General features: G+C 40.4%; 1 protein-coding gene across 1 annotated transcript; it reads left to right on the plus strand.

The window, feature by feature from the left end:
* Window positions 1-308: 308 nt before the first annotated feature.
* hgfb (hepatocyte growth factor b) lies at window positions 309-23,272 on the plus strand. The gene is made up of 18 exons (XM_068314009.1): window positions 309-445; window positions 1,429-1,588; window positions 1,864-1,976; window positions 2,531-2,645; window positions 4,776-4,924; window positions 7,065-7,185; window positions 8,457-8,575; window positions 12,453-12,618; window positions 12,710-12,840; window positions 13,840-13,933; window positions 17,690-17,820; window positions 18,609-18,638; window positions 19,185-19,290; window positions 19,670-19,744; window positions 19,964-20,113; window positions 20,247-20,353; window positions 20,953-21,095; window positions 21,621-23,272. Exons 1-18 carry the CDS (start codon window positions 397-399, stop codon window positions 21,798-21,800), a joined length of 2,139 nt encoding a protein of 712 aa, XP_068170110.1. The 5' UTR covers window positions 309-396; the 3' UTR covers window positions 21,801-23,272.
* Window positions 23,273-26,354: the final 3,082 nt, after the last annotated feature.

The raw sequence follows: 26,354 nt of genomic DNA on the forward strand, positions 1-26,354 counted from the left end.
TAGAACATAAAAGGTGACATAAAAAAATTAAATAAATAAAAGAGTGGCATCGGAGCCATGATATCACATGACATTCAGAGCGATAGAGAAGGTGTTGACATTTGAAGTGAATGCAAATTGATGGAAATAAAATGAGAGAGAGAGAGAGAGAGAGAGAGAGAGAGAGAGAGAGAGAGAGAGAGAGAGAGAGAGAGAGAGAGAGAGAGAGAGAGAGACGCTCACGGAAGGAGGCGGGAGTGAAGGGGGAGGGAGGGGAGAGAGAGGCGAGGAAGTACTTAACGAGACGCATCATCTGTGCAGTGGTGGAAGCAACATCTCCAGGTTTCAGTCCGACAGCGCCTCAAACAGAGTCATCAATTTTTATATATATTTTTTGACTAGAGCTGTGACGCAGTGATGTGGATTTACAAGCTCATATTTGGACTCTACCTAATTTCCTGTTCAGGTAAGTTTGACAGAAATCATTTCCAGCTGCTCTGAATGGTCCGTGTGTGTCACTGCTGCTCGCTTTGGTTTACTGTCCGTAAATAAATTCTGTATAACGAGTTAGCGGACGATTTACTTTATTTATAATTATTATCTTCTCATGTATGCCAAATCCTTTCAGACCCTCTGTACTAGTATTTAATATTTGCATCATAAGGAGTGTGAGGGTCTCTTAGAAAAATATTAACTATCCTTTGCATCGGATTCCAATAGGATGTTTTTTTTAAGTGAAACATGAGAACATTTCTTAACTTAGACATTCCTGGGAGAAGTGATCACCCTGTGGATGGAGGTGAAAGGCGACCGATGCTTGAGGCATCACTGATAGTCCTACAGAAGCGTTTTATTCTGTACTCTCGCTCCAGTGCGCATTACCACATACGGACGCGTTAAGACGAAGATAACCCTCCCGGGTCGGACAATGAAATGAAAAATTGAAAAAGGTTCATCTTACTGTCGCACAGCATGACTCATGTTACAATCCGATCAGTGATTAGGTCATCGCTCTTCTAAGTAGATTTTACGACTCGTTGAGCAGACAGACCGATAGACGATCCGGTGAACTCAAGTTGTGGTTCGGACAAGCATGATGCCCCTGGTGGTCTGTCATCTTCAGGTCTTCAGGTTGCATCCCTCAATTACTCACCTTTTCAACAGAACATCATGTGAAAGTTTAACATTTGGTGATTTAAAAAAAAAAAAAATTCCCGAAGCAAAACAAAACAGAAAAATTTCAATACACCTGTTTGGCAGAGCCCAAAATTGACACTAAACCTGAATATCTCTAATTAGACCCTCCATGGGTTGCTTTTTGCCTTTTTTTGGATTTTAGCAAAGCATATTACTAAATAATATGCCTTACATAATGTGCAAGTGTAATGATGTAATGTGCAAGTATGAAACCCTGTGAAGTAGTCATGGACATGCTGTGTCGTCTATCAGAGTGCAGGAGAAATGTACTCCAGGACTACCAGAAGAGTCACAGTACACAGCTGGTTGTCCTGTTTCCTGATTCATCCCACCTGACCAAAAGCAAGAGGGTGAGCATGTTCAAGTGTGCCAAAGTCTGCAGCCGCAACAGAAGACTTCCCTTCACCTGCAGGTGTGTTCACTCCCCTGATCTGCATTTATAGCTGTGGGTAACTTTCAGGAATGGAAATGGAAGCAAACAGAGGTTAGCTGTCTTTCCACAGTACTGACCCCCTCCTCCATGAATAATGTAATGTCGCCCGGCTGGTTTAGCAGGACTTCATTTCGCTATGCAAACGTAGTGTTTATTGCCCAGGTTATACTTATTGTTTCTAGACACTAAATTGAATTGACCATCATGTTGTCCCCATTCTCTCTTGCTCCTGTCCTTTCCCTCGTATCCTCCAGAGCATTCCTCTATGATCATAAAAGCAGGAAATGCCAGTGGCTGTCGTTTGACAGGAATTCACCAGGAGTTGTGAGCCAACAGAACTTCAACTATCATCTCTATCAAAAGAAAGGTGCCATCTGCTGTTTCATCTTTTTCTCACCACTAGCTGATACTACGTGGTATCTCCCTGCTGTTTTATCTTTTCTTGTAGAAAAATCTTATCTTCATAGTCTCACTTCAAATCAGCAGTGTTTCTTTAGCACAATCCTTATTGCTTCAGAGTTTGTGAGAGAACTTTATTACTCTATTTTCAGTGATTATATCTTTTAATCCCTCAAGAGAAAGAAATTCAAGGGTGAGGGCTGTTGTTGTGTTTATTGTGTCGCAGGGCATTATGGCTCATTTTATGTCATTAAGCAGTATTTGTGTACACAATGGAAATCCCCATCTCTGTTCAATAAAACGTTAACATACAAGCTGTATGAGCTGTTTTACTGGATCCTACAGGTTTTTTTTTTTTGCATAAGATTAGGAAAACAGCCATGTTGAGATCAGCGTCATAGTTGAAGACATTTTATCTGTTTTCTTCATCATCACAATAATGTGATCAGGTTGTTGGCTCATCCTACTCTGTTTAACTGTCATATACGTAGTCTCCTTAAACTCTCTCTCTTTTATCCCCAGACTATATTCGGGAGTGCATTGTGGGTACAGGTCAGAACTACAAGGGGCAGAGGTCAGTGACAGTAAGTGGGATCCCTTGCCAGGCCTGGGCCTCTCCTATTCCCCATGAACACAAGTAAGAATCAGGTGTATATTTCACCGCAATGTTAAAAGTAGTGCTAAACCTGCTTCTTGCTATTAGTGTTGGCCTCTAAGTGATATAATTAGTAGTTAGTCTGTGTAGTCTGTATATGTGTGTATGTGTATTTGAGCATGATATATTATGGGGTTGATTAGGCTCCCGGGAGCAGTCGTTCATCATAGTTGACCTCATTGTAACATTTTACTGAGTTACAGATCATTTCCTGCTGTTGCCAAACTGTTTATCTAGGTGTGTGTGTGTGTGTGTGTGTGTGTGTGTGTGTGTGTGTGTGTGTGTGTGCGTGTGCGTGTGTGTTGGTGTTATTGGGATTAGGCTCATATCTAATACGCAGGCTTTGTTTAACTGAAATATGTGAGTATTCCCGCGGCGCATTGGCGTCGTGCCCAGAGTCTGTCCCGCCTCACGCCATAAGACAGCTGGGATAGGCTCCAGCCCTCCGTGACCCGCTACGGCGGGTTAAGCGGCTCGAAAGATGAATGAATGAATGAATGCGAGTATTCCCTGTCTAAATTTGTAGATGAAAATGAAACCTGTTTTTCAATATCCAGACATACATTTGATACAATGTAGCAACCAAAAGGGAATTAGAAGCAGTGAAGCAATGTCCAATTATTTAATAGTTGTCTGGTAAAAAAGAAGAAAGGAACATTTATCCTTTGTAAAATGCAGAACAAAGAATTTACTTGACATAGTATAGGCGGCAGGAGCTCAATCCACCAACTCTTGGGCTGGGGACCGGAAGGTTGCCAGTTCAAGACCAGTGTCGGACAAAATTTTGGTGTGTGAACTAACAGTTGGAGGTGTCAGTTCCGCTCCCGAGCAATGCCGGGGCGCCCTTTAGCAAGACGCCCTTGAGCAAGGCGCATCACAAAGGAGCTGCCTGCAGCTCTACCTCCCCCATCACTTCAAATGCCTACAGGCCCATTGTGTGTGTGTGTGTGTGTGTGTGTGTGTGTGTGTGTGTGTGTGTGTGTGTGTGTGTGTGTGTGTGTGTGTGTGTGTGTACTTGCGTGTGTGCGTGCGTGCGTGTGTGTGTGTGGGCCAGTACCCACTTTACATATGCATGTGCATCCTACTATATTAATTAAGTTGATAACATTTACATATCTAATTTAAGTAATAAAGATGTTTTGTTTTTGTTTTTTTCATCATCATCAAAGGACATAATCCTGATGTCTAAGCATCGCTATTTATAGTGGGGAAAAAACACAGAAGAGAATCTTACACATGGTGCCTCATTCTAAACCTTTATTATCTTCGAACATCACCCCCTCCTTCATTTGTCTTCTCTGCTAAGAAGTATTTAGTGACCATGAAAGGCTTTCTATAGAGACATTGCTGCAGCAGACGTATATTTGTACCTGAAGTGAACCGGCTTTATCAGTCTATTAATGTCTCTGTAGTTCATGTAATTAAAGCCAGGCACTTTGTACTGACCCAACCCATCTGACCCAAGACACACACACACACACACACACACACACACACACACACACACACACACACACACACACACACACACACACACACACACACACACACACGCTACACAGCTTTTTATCAGCGAAAGGGTTCTGATTACTTATCAGGGTTAGGGCTTCTAATCATTTCATTTTAATCTTCATTGAAAGACTTCAACTGTTTGTCATCATGAAAAAAAACTATTTGGACTCTCAGACGAGGTCAGGTCTGTCAGTACAACTGCTGACCACAGCCATGTGCCTGGTTGGTGTGGAGGATATGAGTAATTGATCAACAGGTTTCCACTACATATAGAACCAGCCTCATGGAAAATGAAACAATGCTTCTATATATTTACATGCTTTTCTGATTAATAATATCATGTCATTAACTTTTGGTCCTTTTGCATCGCTATCATTAACTTTTACGCTTGTTGGTGTTCACTGATCGTGTTGACAGGCAGGTTTCATCCATCACAGATAAGTAGCATCAGCAGAGGAGTTTTCATTCTATCAGACTGAAAATTGAAACAGCGGCCTTGGTTTTTCAAACAGAGGCTGCTCTGCATGATAGCAGAAATGTTTGGCAAACTAGTCTTTGTACATTTTTCTGTTTGTGTAACCGAGATTCTGCCTCTGACAGATTCATGTCTAAGAGATACAGGAAGAATGACCTCAGAGAAAACTACTGCCGCAACCCAGACAACTCCTCCACTGGACCATGGTGCTTTACCACTGACCCACGGCCACGTCTCAGACACCAGGAGTGTGACGTACCTCAGTGTTCAGAAGGTGGGCTACACACACGCACGCACACACGCACGCACGCACGCACGCACGCACACACACACACACCATACATAGGCACAAAAATGTTTTCTGTCTATTTGAGGGTGCATTTACTTTCAAATAATGCCTGCTCCTACTAAAAATTGCCTCATTAATTCAAGTTTGGTCATTTAAAATGAGCCGTTTAAATTTTTGGTTGAAACAATGCTGGCTCTTGTGTCTACTTCTTCTTTTCCTTCTTCGGCTTTTCCCTTCAGGAGTCGCTACAGCGAATCAGTAGCCTCCATCTGACCCTGTCTTCTGCATCCTCTTCTCTCACACCAACTACCTTCATGTCCTCTTTCACTACATCCATAAACCTCCTCTTTTGTCTTCCTCTAAGTCTCCTGCCTGGCTGTTCAAAACTCAGCATCCTTCTACCAATATATTCACTATCTCTCCTCTAGACATGTTCAAACCATCTCAGTCTGGCCTCTCTGACTTATTCTCCAAAACCTCTAACATGTGCTGTCCCTCTGATGTACTTATTCCTGATCCTATCCTTCCTGGTCACTCCCAGAGAGAACCTCAGCATCTTCATCTCTGCTACCTCCAGCTTTGTCTCCTGTCTTTTCCTCAGTGACACTGTCTCTAGACCAAACAACATCGCTGGTCTCACCACAGTTTTGTACACCTTTCCTTTCATTTTAGCTGAAACTCTTCTATTACACATCACACCTGACACTTTCCTCCACCCGTTCCATCCTGCCTGTACACACTTCTTCACCTCTTTTCCACACTCTCCATTGATCTGGACTGTTGACCCTAAGTACTTAAAATCTTCCACCTTCTTGATCTCTTCTCCCTGTAACCTCACTCTTCCACTTGGGTCCGTCTCATTCACACACATGTACTCTGTCTTACTGCGGCTAATCTCCGTTCCTCTCCCTGGCTCTTGTGTGATTGTCTTTATTTGCTGAGGCCAACTGCATGTGTTTCCAGGCATGTATACCTGAACCCTAACCCAACCCTTAGCAGAAAGAGACTGGTGTAATTTCCAGTAAATAAATTGTTCAGTATTTTGTTCGACTCTGTTACTCACAAAGGGAAGCCTTTTGAGTTTGTATTATGGGTTTTCAAAAGTAAAGCTTTGATCTTTACGGCGTTGTGATGAAAAAAGAACACTTCCCCACCAGTGTTGAAGCCTCCAACATCACACAATATTACTGACAGGCTCTGATGTCTTTCTTCAGAAGGAGCTGATAATGGCCTCTCTTATCTAAGTCCTGGGGATTCATGCTGTCAGATGGTGTGTTTCCCCTGTATGTCTGACACTGGATCACATTAATTAGGAACCACACTGTGGGTCGATAAGACAGTTGAGGAATCCTTCAACGTGTCAGGCTCACACACTTCATGTTGTCCCTCTGCATTATTACAAGTTTTAATACAGACATAATGGCTTACGTTTGGATAGAAAGCCTGAATGAGTCTGTCTGAAGGAAACGAGTGGGGTATTTTGTGTAGAATTGAGCTGCTTGTAAGGAATTGTACACAGATACTCACGATGTGCACAGAACATACCTGCGTTGTCAGTTCTATCAGTTGTGCTCTGTCATGTCAGCAGTCGACTCATGAACACCTGCTTCTAATATGCATGTTTTTTGTTGTGTACATGTTTTTTGTTGTGTACAACTCATCCCACGAACATGCTTGCTTTTCTGCTTCGTAGATCCTTGGGTTCATTAGTATGACACATAATATGGGCATCCCTGCGTTCATTATATTTATTAATGATAATACCTGGACACATCTTGAAAGGTTTTTATTGCTAAATGACACTTAAAATGTATTAGATAGGATGATCTATTTTTTTCAGCTTAACTGCCACTGTGTCAACTTGTCATTATGCTATAGCAGAAAAACTGGTGGAAGAACTCAAGTACCAGAATGATCTGGAAATGATATGTCACAAGGAACAGTCACACTCTTTTATCATCTTATAATTAAAGCACTCATTATTCATAGTGGAATCTTACAGAAACAAATGGACAACTACATTAGTCAACTAAAAGTTGGACTGTGCATTTATCTAACTTCTTGCTCTGTCTGTTTGTGTGTCCACCCATGTGTGTGAATGTATGCCCATGTCACTGCTGCATAGTTGAGTGTATGAACTGCAATGGTGAGGATTACAGAGGACCCATGGACCACACAGAAAGTGGAAAGGAATGCCAGCGCTGGGACCTTGATAGACCACACAACCACCTGTACCACCCCAGGAGGTAAAATACACACACACACACCCGCATTCACGGACACATGCACTACGAATCATACACAGACGTGCATCGGCTTCACTCAGCATCGCAGCAAATTGTGAATGCTCAATTATACTTCAGCCCACACACAGATACCTTAGCTTGAAGGAAAAAAAATACATTATAAATAATTAGCTCACAGTGTAATTTCTCTGCCTTTCCCTGAGGGAATCCTATCAAAATTTAATGTGTAATTATGTGTTTTTGGAAACGCTTTGCTCTGAAAACTCAACATTGTGAATGAATTGGCCTAAAAATCCTTTCAAACTTTGAAATATAAGGCGGACACATATCCAATCACCATTTCATGAACAGTGTGTGTGTATATGTGTGCGTGTGTGTGTGTGTGCGCATGCGCGTATGCTTGAGTCTCCTTTGTAAGAGCCTGTGTGCGTCGGGAGAGCGTTCCAGCTAGTTGGATGGCAGGTGGTCTGGATTAGTGGGGACTCATTAACACATCCTTAATCATCCCAGTGTTTGTGTAAACGAGGTCCCAGCCTGCTCATAGCACTAATGTAATGAAGGGTCCAACAGCCTGATACTGCATGCCTGGAAGCTGGAGGCCTTCAGGGATGTGAGACTTTGGGATGACTTACTGTTGAACACCTGTAGTGGTTCAGCTTATTATCTCCCTCAATTCCCTCTTCTCTGAGCAGATTCACAGATGGAGACCATAGAGCACTGTTACAGTTATTAATGCTTCTATTCCATATGATGGAGAGATTTCTACTTGATTTTTTTCCTGCAAATTCTCCTCTGTAGTTCACCTTTTGACCTGCTTTAACAATGACATGACAATGATTGTTGTGTACCACACCACCGTGGCTCAGTGGTAGAGCAGGTCGTCCAGTGATTCAAGATCGACTGTTCGATTCCCGCTCCCAACGAGTCATTTGTCGTTGTGTCCTTGGGCAAGACATGTGAATGTTTGTGATTGTTCCGGTGGTGGTCGGAGGGGCCATAGGCGCAGATTGGCAGCCACGTCTCATTCAGTCTGCCTCAGACATGTAGTCTACCATCACCAGGTATGACAGAGGAGTGACTGAATAATGGATCCAATGTAAATCGCCTTTGAGTGTCCACAAAAGCGCGTTATAAATCTAATCCATTATTATTATTATTACCAATACCACCGATTTTAGACTGTTGGGCTACGCCATGGTCTGTTGTGTTGTTTTGCTTGTCATTATTTTTTTCTATACACTGAGGTTGTTATCTTGCATGCTTTCTATTAGGTACCCTGACAAGGGTCTGGATGATAACAATTGTAGGAATCCAGATGGACGCCAAAGACCCTGGTGTTTTACTACAGACCCAAATACGCTCTGGGAGTACTGCAACATCAAAGTTTGTGGTAAGCATGTCTGCATATTTGTTTGTGTTTTCAAGTATTAGTGTTTGTCAAGCGTGTTTAAATGGGTGTGTTAGTATTCTGCACATGCCAATGAGGTGTGACTGACGCCAGTAGCCTTTACAACTTCCCTTACCTTTAATTTGAACACTCCTTGGAATACACAAAGCCACACGTGCATGCACAGACACACACACACACACACACACACACACACACACACACACACACACACACACACACACACACACACACACACACACACACACACACACACACACAAGGAGAGAGAGAATTCCCATCCCAGCACTGGCTCTCTGTTATGTCTTTTCTAATTGCCATAATGTTTATTTTTCTTCTGCACCACTGGTCTTCTGTTTATTATTCAATGCCAGCTCTTATATGTGGTGGTTCAACTGCACAGGGCTCAGTTACAGCTCCACATTAACCTTCTGTTACACATAAAGACACAACACTAGGGTCATACACACTATAAGCAGATCACTTTCATTACACCTCATATGCTTAGTGTAGGCAGGCTGATTGATGTGTAAGAGCTAGGTGCATGTGTCACATCTGGCTTTGCGTTTCCTGTGACCTTATACATAAACCAGCAGATAGGCTTTGCTCCTAAATGATCCATAATTAGTGACGAGTCACTGAGCCAGCCACTGTGGTCCGCAAGAGTATGATACAGACAGAGCAGTAGTGTTATTGTTGGGCTCAGCCTCTCCACAGTTCATGACTGGCCTGTTTGCCTGCTAGAATCATCAGTAGCCTTGGTACCATGTTTACTAGATTACTGTCCTCCATGTGGACCCAGTGATTCACTGTCTCCCCCTCATCTTTCCCCTCTAAAAATGGCTCTCTTGCTTTCTTTCGTTTTTCTTGTGCTCTCTTAATCCCCATCTCTGATATGGAACTTTGTTGGAAACAGAACAAGTTTATGAGCCCCTTAGTCTTAATCAAAACAAGACGGTGAAGAGAGACATGGACATGTAGTGTTCTGTTGTAAATGGCTGCTCGTGTATTGTCACAAATAGTTTATCTATTTTTAGACATATACTTGGAGAACTTAGCTCTATATGTTTTTGGATATAATAATGCAAAACATTTGATAATGAAAAAGCTAACTTGTGTAATTGATGCCTAATGAGCAGCTAGTGCTTCTAGTAGGTCTGCCAGGTGTGTTATGTGGAATTTCCCCTTGTGGGAGTAATAAAGGTATATGTCTATCTTATATTTGGATCTTTGGAGACGTCATGACATCAAAGTCAGTATTGCCTGTGACATTTCCACTGTGGTTAATCATTAAAAATTCAGTGGTACCTCTACTTATGAAATTAATTGGTTCTGGAAGAAATTTCGTAAGTAGAAAATTTTGTAAGTAGAGACGCGTTTTCTATGCAAATGCCCTAATCCGTTCCAAGCCCCCCAAAATTCAGACATGTTTTATAAAGTGTAAAAATGCATCAAAACATGTAACAAATACATGTTACAATTAGATTATTACACAATAAATGAGAGTTGTGCATAATGTAAAAAACAAAGAATAGAGTACAGTATAAAATTGATGGTCATTTACCTTTTAACTGCTGTACTCATTGTTTTTTGCCCTCTTTGGTTCATGCGCTCATGCCTCACCATGCTGAATAACAGAGTGAATTCCAGTCCTCCTTTTGAACTTCTCCAACCAACCACGCGATACCTTGAACTCCTTTACCTTCCTTTTGTTTTAATAACGTGGCGATTGTAGATGCACTACGGCCATATTCTTTGGCGAGATCAACCAAACATATCCCTTTTTCATGCTTTCCTATTATCTCTTGCTTTGTTTGCGCGCTGCGGAGCTAGTAGGTCGGACTCTGCCTCAGTACTGACAAAAAAAACAACAACTCTTTTCCTCATCTTTTCTTTTCATCTTTTCTCAATCACTTTCTTGGGGTCTATAGCGAATACTGTAAAAGTTAATATATTTACATAAAACTATCAGATCACCTTATGGGTCGAGGGCCGAATGACGAGGACGTTGCATAGACACCTAACTAGCTGCACACAGAGGTCCCTCTGAGCCAATGGGATGCCAGGAAGATGCTGGGTAATAGCCAATGGCAGAGCAGCTATAACAATGTTGCATTCATGAACCTTTGGGAAATGCGAGTAGCAGTCCATACTGTATTTTTACCTTTCGTAACTCGAAATTTCTTTCGTAACTAGAGGCAATATTTTCCTGTTGACGTGTTTTGTAAGTAGAAAATTTCGTAAGTAGAGAAATTCGTAAGTAGAGGTACCACTGTACTCATTATCTTCTAGAATAACTGGATTTTAACTAAATGAAGGGAGGTATTGAGAGTACTCATGCGAACAAGTTTGAACCTAAGGGTGTGGACACAATGGAATATTTTGGCTAATTGAAGTGAGCATGTCTTGGTCTGTTCCACTTGGCCCTGACAGTTAGGTGATAAAATCCTGCATTGTGTGATTTTAACGACTGAACTGAGACCTCCGCATTACATGTGTAAATAGTGATACACAGCATAATCTAGAATCTGGTGCATCAATGTTTCACTCTTCTTCATTCATCATCTTGACCAAATGTGGTCTTTTCATCACAGGATAATTGAGAGGTAGAATTATATTGATAATTTTTTTGTCTCTATAACATGTGAAAACCCATGCTCAAGTAACACTGAAGGACTGCCCTTAGTGATGTGAGTAGCATCATTGAGTGTTTTGAGTTTTTAGGGTGTTGTTACTCATCACATAGCCTTCCCTGTCTTGAAGGAAGTGATGACGTAACACAATTTTACGTTCTTGGCTTGTGTTGAAGTATTGCGCTTTGTTCATGTTTCATATTTACTGTAATACCACATGCTATGTTTCAACTACAACCCCCCCAGGGTTAGGCTAACTAATCCTATAAAACCTGCTATACCTGCTATAAAAATGTTTTTGTTATTGTTATCCAAAGCTGTTTAAATAAATCCACTAGACTTTAAGAAAGTTTCTTGTAAACGTTTCGTCTCTCATCCAAGAGACTTCTTCAGTTCTGAAGGTGGCTGGTCTTGTCCCAGCTTTTTAACCCTGTGAGGTGTGGTCAGTGCTATTCACATTTCAACAACCGTAATTGAAACCCATCTGGCTCCTCAAAGATGGTTGATGAGGGTGCCAGAGGGAGTCAAAGAGGGGGTTGTTGAAATGCGAGTTTCACCAAGCCTTTGTCTACTAATGAGGGTCATTAGCATGAGACATATCACCTGGGTTAATCTGCTGAGACATTCTTTTTGGGAGTTTTGAAAGGACCTGATTGAAACAGGTGTACAAGGTGAGGTCGCAGACCCCCCCTCCCCCATTCAGAGGTGGCTTCTCCACCTTGACATGGATGGCTTCTTTCACTACTCTCTCTCAAACCATCTGTCTTCCCTGTCCAAGATCTGAACATCGGTGTCCTGAAATGAGTGTCCCTCTTCCTTGAGGTGAAGGAAGACTGCTGAGTCCTGTCCTGATGAGTTTGCTCTTTTGTGTTGGGCCATGCGCCTGTGTAGTGGTTGTTTGGTTTCTCCTATGTAGACATCTGAGCATTCCTCGCTGCATTTGACTGCATATATCAGATTGGTATATGCAGTCAAATGCATATTCCAGATTGGTATATTGGCAGTCAAATACAGTGAGGAATGCTCAGATGTCTACATAGGAGAAACCAAACAACCACTACACAGGCGCATGGCTCCTTTTTGTTATTGGAAATGGTTGAAGAACTTTTCTGAGACATTAATTATCAAGCTGCAGCATTTACTCTATATGGACATTCATGGTAATTGAGTGAATACACATATGACCAACGTCAATCACTTCTTGGTGTGTTTTTGCATTTTTATAGAAACAACTCCCACAAGTAATGAAGTGGAAACAACCATGTGTTACCAGGGCAGAGGAAAGGATTATAGGGGGACGGTAGATGTGACACCCACAGGACTCACATGCCAAAGATGGGACTCTCAGTATCCCCATAATCACACATTTTCCCCTGAAGCCTACACCTGCAAGTAAGTCTGACCGTCACATAAAACATGTATCCATTCGCCCACCTGCATGCACTTACAGCAGATTACTGGACAAGTTTTTCCTTGTTTCCAGAGACTTGAGAGAAAACTATTGTCGGAATCCAGATGGTCGAGAATTCCCGTGGTGCTTCACTACAGACCCAAGAGTACGCACAATGCTCTGCACCAACATACCTCAATGTGGTACCCAAAAAAAGCCTGATGGTGAGAGACTCAAAAAGCTTTACTTGATGTTCAAAACAGGGAAGGATAGAGGTTTTTTTTCTTAACTGGCAGAAAAAAAATATTCTCCCTTTTCAAATTTTGTGGACTGTACAGTTCATATGAGACCCAGAAACCACAAATATTGGCTGTAACTATGTATTTTCTGTCCCTGTGGATAACTTTAGTCTAATCTAGCTGTGGGAAGGACTGACCACCATGCTTCAAATAAACCAACTCTGACAGCAGCTCAAGATTGTCAGGTCTCTCTGGACATTGAAAGATAGAGTGAAAGGATTAGTGCTGGATGAGATTTTTTTTTTTTTTTCTGGGATAGCAATGCATTTGGGAGCAAGAGACATACATCTGTGGTTGAGTACACAAATGCAAATTTCCCAAGTGATTTGAGTGGTATTTTTTTTGAGATTATAGGACATGAAGGTAGTTGGTGTGAGAGAAGAGGACGAATAAGACAGGGTTAGATGGAGGCAACTGATTCACTGTGGTGACCCCTGAAGGGACAAGCCGAAAGGAAAAGAAGAAATGACTTTGCCATTGGAATTACAAATACTCTCTGAGATTGTGCCATGATCTGCCTTCAAGGGTTGAAAATGTGCCCACACAAAAATGTGAAGCAAGTTGGCAGAACCTTAAAATGTCATCTATACTTAAATATTTTCATGACATCATTGTATACAACTTTTTGTGCATGAATTTCATATTCTAGATAATATTGGTATATTATACGTCAATTTACAACTACGACAGGCCACAATTAGTTGTTTTTAATTTGTCTTTACATAATTAACAACTCCTTCATTGTCAACAGGTTTGAAAACAACAGTAATCAATTTTAATACAATATTATACTGCATAAAAAACTCTGTCATCATAGTGTAGGTTAACAAAGACAGAGGCAGTGTCTTTTTTCCATGTTCTCCGTATGAATTATATGCCAGGAATGCATGTCTCATTTTATTTCTTTTTCTTCTCCAAATGCAGACTGCTATGAAGGCTTTGGAGAGAATTACCAAGGACAGCAGTCAACGACTAAATCAAACCTTCCCTGTAGTCCCTGGAGAGACCACAACAGCAGGTTGGCCAACTGGATTCTTGCTGCCTTCTAACCTAATAACTTTTCCAAACTCGGCTATGATTTACAGAACAGACTTGCACTATTAATATTGTGCAGACAAGAGCCTCTGCTTAAGATGGAGATCAAGATGTCACAGGTCTAGCATGTGTTAAACATCAGAGAAAGTCAAACACAAATAGTGGATTTTTAAAAATTCTATAGGATCAAAGGAAGTCATGAATGAGCAGGAAATTTTAAAATTTCACAGCTATGTATTGGATACAGAGTACTTGATAAATTAGCTCATTGAGATACAAGATTGTGTATGACAGTCTCAGTGTTCACTGGAATGTGTCTTGGAGAACCATGTTTGTGAACCTGAGATGTGGCGGTTAGTGCAGGGAGGTGTTTTAATATTGACCTGTAGTTAAGTAGTATTGTTGTTGGTGGATTGAGTCTGGTCTCTTGCTTCTCAAAGGAGAAGGCTGCTCCTGCGGGTGCCATGACTAGCCCCTCCAGCATCTTTTAATGGCTGCAGAAGTGTTTCCCTGAAGATGACCTAACTCAGCAGGAACGACTCCCAGTGATAGCTTGGCTGGGGGATATTCAATCCACTCTTCACTTTTGACCCCAAAACCCCTCCTTTGTACGAACACTTCAAAGCCAATCAGCTCCACTTCTTGGCTCCTTCCCAGGGTTCAAAGGTCAGGATGAGGGAGTCACTGTTAGACCTGGCTGTTACGCTAGCTGCTGGAAATACAACACACACACACACACACACACACACACACACACACACACACACACACACACACACACACACACACACACACACACACACACACACAGATTTAGATCTGTGGATCTTTGTGATTTTGTTCCCAAGATCCCTCTCCCTCTATCCAATCCAATCCAATCCACTTTATTTATAAAGCACAATTTAAATAAACACAAGGTTTCCAAAGTGCTGCACAGCAACTGGATAAAAAACAGAACAGACGCGCCATAAAACCATGAACATAATGCAGTTAAATAAAATATCAAAATAAAAATCCAATAAAACAATTTAAAATAAGTTAAAAGTGGAAATAAAATCAGATAAAAACAATTAAAATAATGTGAAGTAATACGCATACACAAAATGAGCAAATAAAAGGATTTTAAAATGAATCCTAAGATGTATGGGCAGCCAGTGCAGTGATGCTAAAATGGGTGAGATGTGCTCGCACTTTTTTGTTCCAGTTAAAAGACGAGCAGCAGCATTCTGGACCAGTTGAAGGCGGGCAATGGAGGACCCACTAACCCCCACATAAAGTCCGTTACAGTAATCCAGCCGAGTGGTCACAAAGGCGTGGATTACTGTCTCAAAATCTTTTTTCCCTAAAATTGGCTTAATTTTTGCCAACTGCCGCAACTGGAACTGGATGAAAAAGCCAGATTTCACCACTGCTTTAATCTGGCTTTCACATTTAAGTTATTAATCCATTTTTATCCCCAAGTTGTTCGCAACTGTCTTGTTGTACCTTGCCAACCAATCAAGATTGATAATGGGGGTTTCAGAAGTGCCACAAAAATCAGGACTTCAGTTTTTTTTTAATTAAAATTAAGAAAATTCAGAGACATCCAGGTTTGAATGTCACCTAAACAATCAAGGAGTGGCTTTATACTTTAGTCAGACTTCTTAAGAGGCACGTATATCTAAGTATCATCAGCATAACAGTGAAAAGAGATACCATGTTTTCTTAAAATTGCACCAAGTGGGAGTAAGTACAGCGAGAATAACAGAGGGCCAAGCACAGAGCCCTGAGGTACCCCACAAGAGAAAGGCGCAGTGGAGGACACATAATCATCAAAACTGACATAGAATGTTTGCTGAGATAAATATGATCTAAACCATCTGAGTGCTGTGCCACGAATGTCCACCCACTGCTCCAAGCGAGCAATCAGGATATCATGGTCCACTGTGTCAAATGCTGCGGTCAGGTCAAGGAGTACAAGTACAACGCAATGACCTGAGTCGGTCGCTAAAAAGATATCATTAAAAACTTTTAAAAGTGCCGATTCAGTGCTGTGCAAAGGCTTAAAACCAGATTGGAAAATCTCTAAAATATTATGTTCATTTAAAAAGTCCATTAGCTGGGAGTACACGATCTTTTCTAAGATTTTCGAAATAAAAGGCAGTTTAGAAATGGGTCTCAAATTTGTCCTTATCGTGGGATCCAGATTTTTTTAAGCAAAGGTTGAACCACAGCATGTTTAAAATTGACAGGGACCACTCCAGAAGACAAACTGCTATTAATAACAGCAAGAAAAGATAGACCAACAACCTGGAAAACTTCTTTAAAAAGTCAAGGAGGAACAGCATCCTCAGGAGAACCAGAGGGCTTCAAATGAGTGAGAATTTCCTGTACATAAGGCAGGGTCACAGCTTCAAAAGTATTGAACACTGTAGTGCAGGAGACTGGGACTGAGGGGTCAGTGGATGGAGGTGAAACAAGTGCGCTGGCAGAAGACACTTTACTAATGAAGAAGCTAAGAAATGTTTCACACAGTGCAGGAGAGGCATCAGTTCCAACAGTCGGTGGTGACTTAAGAGCAGAGTGAATAACCTTAAACAACACACAAGGTGTGTGTGAGTTTGAAACAACAAGGTCAGAGAAATATTGTCTTTTGGTGTCCTTCACAGATTTTTGGTACCTACGCCAACCATCCCTCAATATTTTAAACGGCACTTGTAGTTTGTCCTTTTTCCATTTTTGCTCTGCTCCTCTACACTCCTGTCTGGCAACACGGGTTGTTTCGTTCAGCCAGGGCTCCGATACAGTTTTATGTCGTTTGGTCTTAAGTGGAGCTGCTACATCAATGGCAGTCTGACAGATGCTGAGAAACCAGGAGTTAAGAGCCTCTGTATCCTCATCCACTGATTCCGGATTTGCACACCTCTGTCCAAAAGCCTCCGAGAAGAGAGCAGCAGTGGAGGGGTTAATAACTCAACAGACGCGCAAGATTTAGCCGTCTTCCTTTTTTGTGGTGTAATGCTTCACTCAGTGTGGGAAACAAATCTGCTTGTGGTTTAATAGTTGAAGTGAAGACAACTATCATGCGTGCACAAGCATGTTTTAAATATGCGAGTGTAGGTGGGTACATACTGTTTTAGTGAGTAATTCCTTTGCAGATCATCTTCTTATCTGGACCAGAGAGGAAGAGCCTACACAGCTGTTTAGTCTGACTGTGTCACAGTTGGGCATGGCAGTTCTGGTGTGTGGCAGGGAGAGGCCAAGCTCGTGGGAGGAGCCACGGCTCCACACCTTCTTGGTCTTCTCCACACCTGAGACTGATCCACACTCCTGTTACAGATCGTCACACCTGAACTTGTTTTGGGCCAATGATCCTGAGGCTTTTTAAGCCCAGCTCAATTTTGAGCTAGGTGCTGGTGTGTTTCTCAAGTTTGGTTCCTGTTAGTCTGTCCTGATTTTGTAATTTGTTCTGTCTGGAGAATTTTTGAGTTTGTCATTAAATCATGGAGAAAAGATTAGCCTTTAGTGTTCTGCATTTGGGTCCATATCCCTCCACACGTGACAGACTGCCTAGATCGCAGCAGGCCAAATTTGTCAAGCTTTTACTAAAAGATATAAATCTCTGGCAAGTTCTTTTTACTTTCATCACAAAAAAAGATAAAATATTATCATAGAATTATTTTTTTCTTTTGAAAACTGATTGGAGCTTAAAAATAGCTAATAAATACAAATTATAATTCTCATTTGTACTGTTGTCCAGTGGTGAGAGGGGATTGCTGATGGACAGTCTGGAGGGAAACTACTGCAGAAACCCTGATAAAGACAAACATGGACCTTGGTGTCACACTAACAACTCTGCCATCCCCTGGGACTACTGCCATATAAAACATTGTGAGTGAACGGAAGTATGAACACGCAACACTATCACACATGTACACAGTCACATAAGAGGACAAACAGAAAAAAGTGAGACTGTATACAACTGTCTGGTGGTCTCTTTCTCTGTCTCTCTCTCTCTCTCTCACATACACACACACACACACACACACACACACACACACACACACACACACACACACACACACACATATCCATATGTACGCACTTTATTTGCAGTCTTTAAATCTGTCTGCACTCATAGGTCAGTGGGTGCCAGAGAAGATTCATAACTCATTTGGGGCCCTCTGATTATTCCCACATGAGCTAGGAGCAAAAAGCATCATGAGAGTGTGATCAAATAAAAATATTTTATTCATTAGTAGACAACACCTTTAAATTAGCATATTTTGCTATTCAATGTATCGCTAATACACCATTGTGCAGTCAGAAAAAAACAAATACTTATGACAACTTGAACTTATATATGAAGAAATGGTGGATTACACAACATACACAGTGTGTGAAATAATGATTACCGGTAATGATTTTCATACTGAATGGATAGAAATCAATATCTTAAAAAACAACCTTAATTCTCTTCTGAATGCAGCTTTCCAAAACACATACAATTTACATTTTCATTCATATACATATACAGAGTAGCCTCTTACATTAGAGCCCACCTCATTGAAACGTGATCATGACCTGACAAACAAAACAAACCTGGTGTGAAAGGTGCCTCTTATCTTGTATCAGTTAATAGTCCATGATCCCTTGTTTGTCCCCTCTTCTCTCTGCAGGTGATACTTCCCAGAACACCATTCCGCTGGGTGAGTGTCTTGGTCAGCTCATCAATCAGTCTGTGTTTGGGGATGTCTTAGCTACTGATTTGTATCTGGTAGAATCCGAAGCAAATGTAATTGTTTTTGGAACCTTGTTGTCCTTCTCCTGCTCAGTTATTACAGTACATATATAAGGAAATTATATGGCCATGGTGGCATCCGTTTCTATATATGTGTGTGCATGTATTTGCCAGTCTCTTTGTATAATTCTCTTTGCGCACAGACCATCCCGCAGTAGTCCCAGGGCATGGCAGAGTTGTTAGGTGTGAAGTTTCCCTGAGTATGATATATGAACATGTTAAATGATTTGTCTTATTATTTGTCTTTTAAGTTCAGTTGAGCTATTTATATTTATTTATTATGATTAATGTGGATCATTATGCAGTTTAAGTGCCATCAGCATTATTACTGTGCAAACACTGAAATAACGTAACGTAAATAACGTATCATATTATTATACTGTATTAGACTGTAAAATGCATATTATATGATGTGAAAAATACTGACATACACTGTATATGACTGCTTTTCCAGGAGAACTGTCTTCTGTAGGTTGTTTTGTTCATAAGAGAACCAGGATTGTAGGAGGAGGTCCAGTGAGAATATCAGATGGCAGCTGGATGGTCAGCATACAAAAAGGGTACAACAGTGCTTTTAATATTTCATACATTTTCTTGGGTGATCCTGCCCAGAACACTTTCACTTCAGTGGATTTTTGTATTACTATTTATTTAAAAATTGGTAGGAAGCTCAGTTTTCTCTCTCTGTCTCTCTCTTTCTCTCGCACAAACACACACACACACACACACACACACACACACACACACACACACACACACCCAAGTGATTTTTTCTTAGGGTATATATGTAGTTGGAAAATGGATTCCATATTTGTAGTTTTACAATCACAAAATTTCATTTCTACACATTCCCAAAATTCAGTTTTTAATGAATTCATGAATGCTTTTACGCAACTTTCCTAAATTAATGTGCCATTTTGTGCTTTGACCTCTTTTCAGGTCAATACACTGGTGTGGGGGTTCACTCATTCGAGAGGAGTGGGTACTCACTGACAGAATGTGCTTTTCTTCATGGTAATTGTCACTCAGTATATGTAACTTTGTCTCATTTGCTTCAATTTATTTATTTTTTTATGTAAAGCAAATCGTTTTAAAGAACTCTCTATTTTAATGTGCAAGTACCTCACTGACTCCATTGACCTACAATTCTCTGCCCTCATCCATCTGAGTTTTTAGAAGGTTATATATGTGCGCTTTTTTAATTTCTATAAAATTTGTCTTATGCTTCTTCAGTGTTCCGGACCTCAGTGAGTATCGAGTGTGGCTGGGAGTCTCAGATATGCAAGAAGGCGCTCAAGACTGGTCCAGGAAACAGGAAGTCAACATAGCTCATGTGATATGTGGTCCTGAAGGCTCCAGTTTAGCCCTGATAAGGCTGTCTAAGTGAGTACCTGGTAAAAAGAATAATTTAAAATATTTATATACTTAAAATAATATTTGTGTATATGTATTGTAGTGTTGTTCATCCGCTGACGCTGATCACGCTGTATATCATATGTTCATTGAAATTGCCCAGGCCTGCTCTTCCTGCAGACAATGTCCATACAGTTCAGCTGCCAGTGGATGGGTGCTCCATTCCAGAGGGAACATTTTGTAGAATGTATGGATGGGGAGAAACCAAAGGTACTGATGTTTTTTTTGTCCTGCAGTCTGTAAAGCTGCGTAACAGATACTGTTCCTGCTCACCAGGTGTCCAGGCTTTCCTATATACTGCATTTCTCTTGCTGCCATTAGGGATTATTAAGAAATTTCTTGTTCATGATATGATGCGGAGGTTCCAGAAGATATTGCAATCCTGTCCGCTCTTGGATTGCTGGTTGCTGTGTAGCATGGATGATACATTTATCAGCCATGGGTCAGTGTTTCTTGATGGGTTGCTATACATGGTCCGGAAGAGTGGAGATTTATATTTTTAATAAAAATGTGCCAGTGTTCCTGCATGAACTATTAAGACATCCCTCCAAACTCCTGAATAAATAAATGAGTGATATTGCTCTATAATATTATTTTTTTACATTTGAAGACCATGCCAAAAACAACTTCTAAAGTATAATGGTCGCCCTGTTATTGCTTTCATATATTTTCATTCATTCAAGGCATAGTAATAGTTGAAGGCCGAATCAGAAGTTTTCTGTTAACATCTATACATTTCACGTCCCAAAGTAAAAGTGAAGCCTTGGTATCCCATATGTTACAATATAACAGTACTCGCACTGTTTCAGGGACCGGCCATGATGATATACTAAAGGCTGTCAACTTACCCATTGTCAGCAATGAGAGGTGCACAAAGATGCACAGAGGGAACCTCCAAATCACCAACACCAGGATTTGCGCTGGAGGCAGGAGCAATGAAGGAGTGTGTGAGGTAAGCTGTTACTTGTTGGTGATATTTTCCCAGTTAGGTATTTTGCCAATTAAATGTGAGGCCTTGTATTTGTTGGAGTAATCAGCAACTCCACACTAGAATATTTATGGTTTGCTCAGTCCTTCCTGTTTGACAAGAACAGGCCTTTAGCCACCTGGACTAGGTAATTATTCTGTGTGAATTTCTGACAGTATGAGAGTCTTGTTTCAATGCAGTGCTTTAGAAGCTCAGTTTGATCCAAATCTCAAACAAATGTTCTTTGAATCTGTAAGCTTAGTAGTCTGTCCATTGTAAATAGAGCAGCTGGAAGCTGTTTCTCCAAATTTCATCAGTGATCAAAGTCTTGTATTCTATAGTTTCAAACCTTTATGGGAGAGCTGACCATATTTGCAAATGCTGGTCGCACTGTCCATTTCTAATAGTATGAAAATGTATTTTTCTGTTGTTCAAGAGTTCCATAAATTCAAACATGATTGTAAATGCTTCTCAACCATTAATGCAGAGAAATGTGCTATTTATTTACAGAGGGATTACGGTGGTCCTCTTGTGTGTCAGGATGGTGAGATCAGGGTTATTGTGGGAGTGAGTGTCCATGGCAGAGGCTGTGCTCGGGCCAACCAGCCTGGTATCTTCATCAACGTGCCCTACTACACACAGTGGATCTACAAGGTCTTCAAATATTACCCCCATCCTGAGATCATGTAGAGACTGAATGGAGACTTAGAACCTTGTCCTGCACTCAGGACATCTGGTTTCCATGTTGTCCATGCCTACATGTCCCACAGATTGATAAGAATGTGATCTGAGGATTCAATCTTATACATCGAATGAATGGGGTGATACTGTGAACACATCATAACGAGATACCAATCATTAATGGCAATTATGAAGAGTAAAATTTCTCAGACAAAGAAATAGACTGCTGAAGCAGCTACCTAGAAAAAAAGTGAACCAATAGCAGTTGAATGTTACACTAACAAAGATTGTTGTCTTTGATTCAGTTAAGAGCAGACCAGACAAACAAACATTTGTTTTCATCAGGTTTTCTTTTAGCAGCAAATCCACCAGAGAGGTATGCATGCATGTAAGCAGTCTTGATTCCTGACATTACTTGAATATTTTTGAATACCAAAGTGCAGTGGTTTAAATATGCCATCTGTAGAGAACATGAATGGGCCATTTAGAAAAATATCCAGTGTTAGGTCAATGATAAGGGCACTTTGACCAAGCATCTCCAGGGGCTTACGTAAAGTGGTCCTTACTGTATATAATATTATAAGTGTATTTGTGACACTGAAAGTTATTTGGGTCTCATAGACCTATGACAATATAAATAAATGCCATTGTAGGCAGTAATGAAATGATGTACAGTTTATTATCTACATTTCCTCAACATCTACAATTTTCTGTCTCATAATGATGTCAGCTTTTTGTTGTAGTTGAATGTTATACAAAGCCACTCAGTGTAAATATATAGCTAAGGTATTTGCATTATGTGTAGATTAAATAAGGGGTATGTGCAGTTATTATAGGATCTGAAATATAACATGCATGTGTACACACATGCTCTTTCTAAACAACCAGATATGTCTTTAAACCTGTTTTCAATCATTGCACATTGGTGTGCAACTGTTTTTACACTTTTGTCCGATAACAGTTCTAGTACACAAAAGAAAAACTGTGTGTGTGTGTGTGTGTGTGTGTGTGTGTGTGTGTGTGTGTGTGTGTGTGTGTGTGTGTGTGTGTGTGTGTGTGTGTTTATGTGTATGTACATGGTTGAGCCAGAGCTGGATGGTTGTCTGTGAGTTGTCTAGAATGGGTTCTTTACTGAGATGACTGAATGGCTTTTGAAATAAATTAAGACATCTTTTTTGTGGTGTAAATCCTTGAGATGGCTTTGTATGTAAAATCACTACATTATTACCGAGACTGAGAAAATGTTTCTCTGTGTGTATAGAATTGTGTGCACTGAAAGAAGCTGCAAGCTGCTACATGCTACAGGTTGTCCAGTACTGTCTTATTTTTCTCTGTATTATGTTCAATTTATATACATTTCATGTCATCTTATCCACCATGATAAATGTTAGATGACAGTTAACCAACTAAAGCCATTGGAAATGTTTTATGTCTGTATCTATATTAAATGTTTTTGTAATAAAATAGTTATAATCCCCTTTCATATTTTCCATGTTGCATTGTTTAGTGGCACCATCTAAGTGTACTACATGTGAAATGTAATTTCAGCTCTCCAAATTTTGTATCTTCAAATCATGGCAGTTTGATTTTCCTCCAGGAGATGGCACCATAGTAGCAAGTATAGAGATAGTAAAGATGGCTTTGTAATATCGCTCTCTCTCTCTCTCTCTCTCTCTCTCTCTCTCTCTCTCTTACACACACACACACACACACACACACACACACACACTCAGCTTCATCCACTAAAATGAACATGCGTTCATTAATTTATTGACTAAGATTAATGTACTTAGAGTACAGTATATGTATATATGAAGAAGACATGAAGGTGTGTGTCTGTGCACGTGTGTATATGTGTGATGAAGCAGATTTAAGTGAAGGTGAAAGGAAAGTGGGGACTTTACGATGGAGATTAATTAAGAAGCCCTTGATGCTTTATAAAGGAACTTACGAAACAAGCAGAAAATACACACGAGTGGACATTTTCTCTTGCCATGCATACTGTGCGCTGTCTACTGATGCTGACACAACACATGCGTATATCAGTCATGCACACACACACACACACACACACACACACACACACACGTGCACACACACACAATACCAGAACCCCCTGTGCTAACAGTCACTGTAGACTTATCAAAAGGTGATGATGTGTGATTTCATCAGCTGGGCAGAGAGAAAATGTAGCCATAAACCAGAATACAGACCACAACACATCTACAAACATACAAAATCTAAGATGTGGATGCAGACTGAGTGACTAAGTGGATGCTGTCTCAGATCTACGGCATACTTGAGACTAATGATCCTGACAACACGGCTTTTGTCAGGGCTGATCATGCTGGCATGAAAGTGTGTGTGTGTGTGTGTGTGTGTGAGTGCGTGCGTGTGAGAGAGAGAGAGAGAGAGAGAGAGAGAGAGAGAGAGAGAGAGAGAGAGAGAGAGAGAGAGCATGGAAAGATGAGACTGTAAAGTGAATACTCTCTTATGAAACGAAATTCTTCCACTCTGAAATCTAATAGTGTGTAATGACGTAGTTAATGATATTAATTTATAAAAGACAAAAAGTGACTAGTCAGCTAATATCCAGACGTGGGCCAATATCATCATAAACTGAATCCAGAAAAGTTGTTTAAAGATGGCACAATTTCAATTCTGTCATGTGTTTTTAAGAAATATGCTGCATAAATAATTTGATGTGATGCTATGCATATTAGTGAACTAGTGACTACACTCCTTGTCTTATAGCCTTTTCTCTTCCAAAGTTTTTTATTACAGTGGAAATACCAAAATCATATGGAATGACTGATTTTGCTCAATTTTGTGTTTCTTTGGGGGTGTCACATTTCCATTGACTCTTTTACAATGTAAATGGAAAGGTGGGTTTATTACATTTCCATGTATGTCTTACACAAGAAATGAATTTTTGTCTTGATTTTGTATCTTTATGAAAGAAAGAAAAGCCTTCAACAGCTAACATTTGTTTAATATTTGATTAGTTAAATATATATTCTTGCAAAGCTGTTAAGATTTCATACAACTGTTTGTACACAAAAAAAGCAAACAGATTTGTTCAGGATAGCAAAAACAGTGACAAGTGAAAAGCAGACCCTTCCTGAACACAGTGGTAGATAACCACACAATGATATTTTTTTTCACAATGATCAAGAAGTAATCAATTTCCAAACAAAATGAATTTTTTCTTATTATGGCTGTATGGTCTGTTCTGTCTAGCTCAGCTCAGGTGTGGTCACAAGGAGCACCTGGCCTGATATGAGTCCAGCAGTAGAAAGAGACATCTAGAGTGAGGTGTACATGCTGGGATGCCTCTCAAGCTGCACGTTGTTTCTGTTTTGTTATTTCAGTTTTATTTCCATTTTTTTTTTTAATAAAACACAACATTTTTGTCCTTTCAAAGGCGGCTTTTGTGGTTAGGCTGGCCCAGTGTATCCGTTAGCCCCTTTCGGTGACCTAATTGTGGGGCACAACTTTAAGTGAACATCCAACATTTTACTGGAATTTTTTGATGATTTTTATTGTTATTGGTTCAAAATTAATTACAGCTACTGACACTTTACAATGAGGGGATATCATGTTTTTAAGGACTCACAAGTTCAGTCAATGCATCAGTCAATTCAGATTAAGCTGCTGGAATAGTTGCATGTGGTAATTTTCAATTATTCTCTAGCTAAATCTCTGGCTGTTTGGCCTCTGAAATTCATAGAAAGTAACAAGCTACTATCACGTGCTCCCAGTTTGCCCCTGATTGCATCCAGAGATATAAGCGTGACTGGTGGTGCTTCCATCCCTCCGTATATGTGTGAGTGACTGATGGGGAAAGTGAGAAAGTGTGGTTGACTGAGATAGAGAAGGTAAAAGTGGAAGGAATGATTTTCCACTGAAAAGCTTTTATGAATTACAGGACTCTTATTACCGATCAATGAGTTTCAGATTTCGCTAAGAATATGTTTCATTATGTAGTCTCTGTAATGCTAGTTGACTTCTTTAAACACCCTTTCTTCTCTCTCTGTGGACTCCTCAGGATCTGTGTGTAGTGCATATGTGTGTGTGTGTGTGTGTGTGTGTGTGTGTGTGTGTGTGTGTGTGTGTGTGTGTGTGTGTGTGTGTGTGTGTGTGTGTGTGTGTGTGTGTGTGTAGTATAATCCTTTTTGGCATTACATCAATATTTTATCCTGTAATGTAATTGAACTTGATTATTCTCAATCTTTTCGTGTTCCTTATTCCTGATGTTGGTATCACCACATCTATCACCACTGCTCTCTTCTGCTCTTTGTCCACCACCACTATGTGCAGTTGGTTAGCCAGCAGCTGTTTGTCAGTCTGGAAGCTGAAGTTCCACAGGATCTAAGCCTTGTTGTTCTCAACCACCTTTACTGGTATGTCATTTGTAATTGGGTACTTGTAATGGGAATTTCACATGTATGAATATTAATATGTCACCTGTTTTCAGTCAATTGCTTTCTTGTAAGTTGTTTTGGTCCATTCCAGTGTGCAAGGTTGCCTGATAAAGATGTTTTTCTCGGGGTATGTGAATGC

This window comes from Antennarius striatus, chromosome 4 (assembly GCF_040054535.1).
Source record: "Antennarius striatus isolate MH-2024 chromosome 4, ASM4005453v1, whole genome shotgun sequence".
Lineage (NCBI taxonomy): Eukaryota > Metazoa > Chordata > Actinopteri > Lophiiformes > Antennariidae > Antennarius > Antennarius striatus.

What these genes read in the sequence shown, in the direction of transcription:
- hgfb (XM_068314009.1), top strand. Translation starts at nt 397, where the DNA reads ATGTGGATTTACAAGCTCATATTTGGACTCTACCTAATTTCCTGTTCA. An exon ending in CCTGAAGCCTACACCTGCAA is followed by an intron (nt 12,619 to 12,709) that starts GTAAGTCTGACC and finishes CCTTGTTTCCAG; the next exon opens with AGACTTGAGAGAAAACTATT. An exon ending in TGGATGGGGAGAAACCAAAG is followed by an intron (nt 20,354 to 20,952) that starts GTACTGATGTTT and finishes GCACTGTTTCAG; the next exon opens with GGACCGGCCATGATGATATA.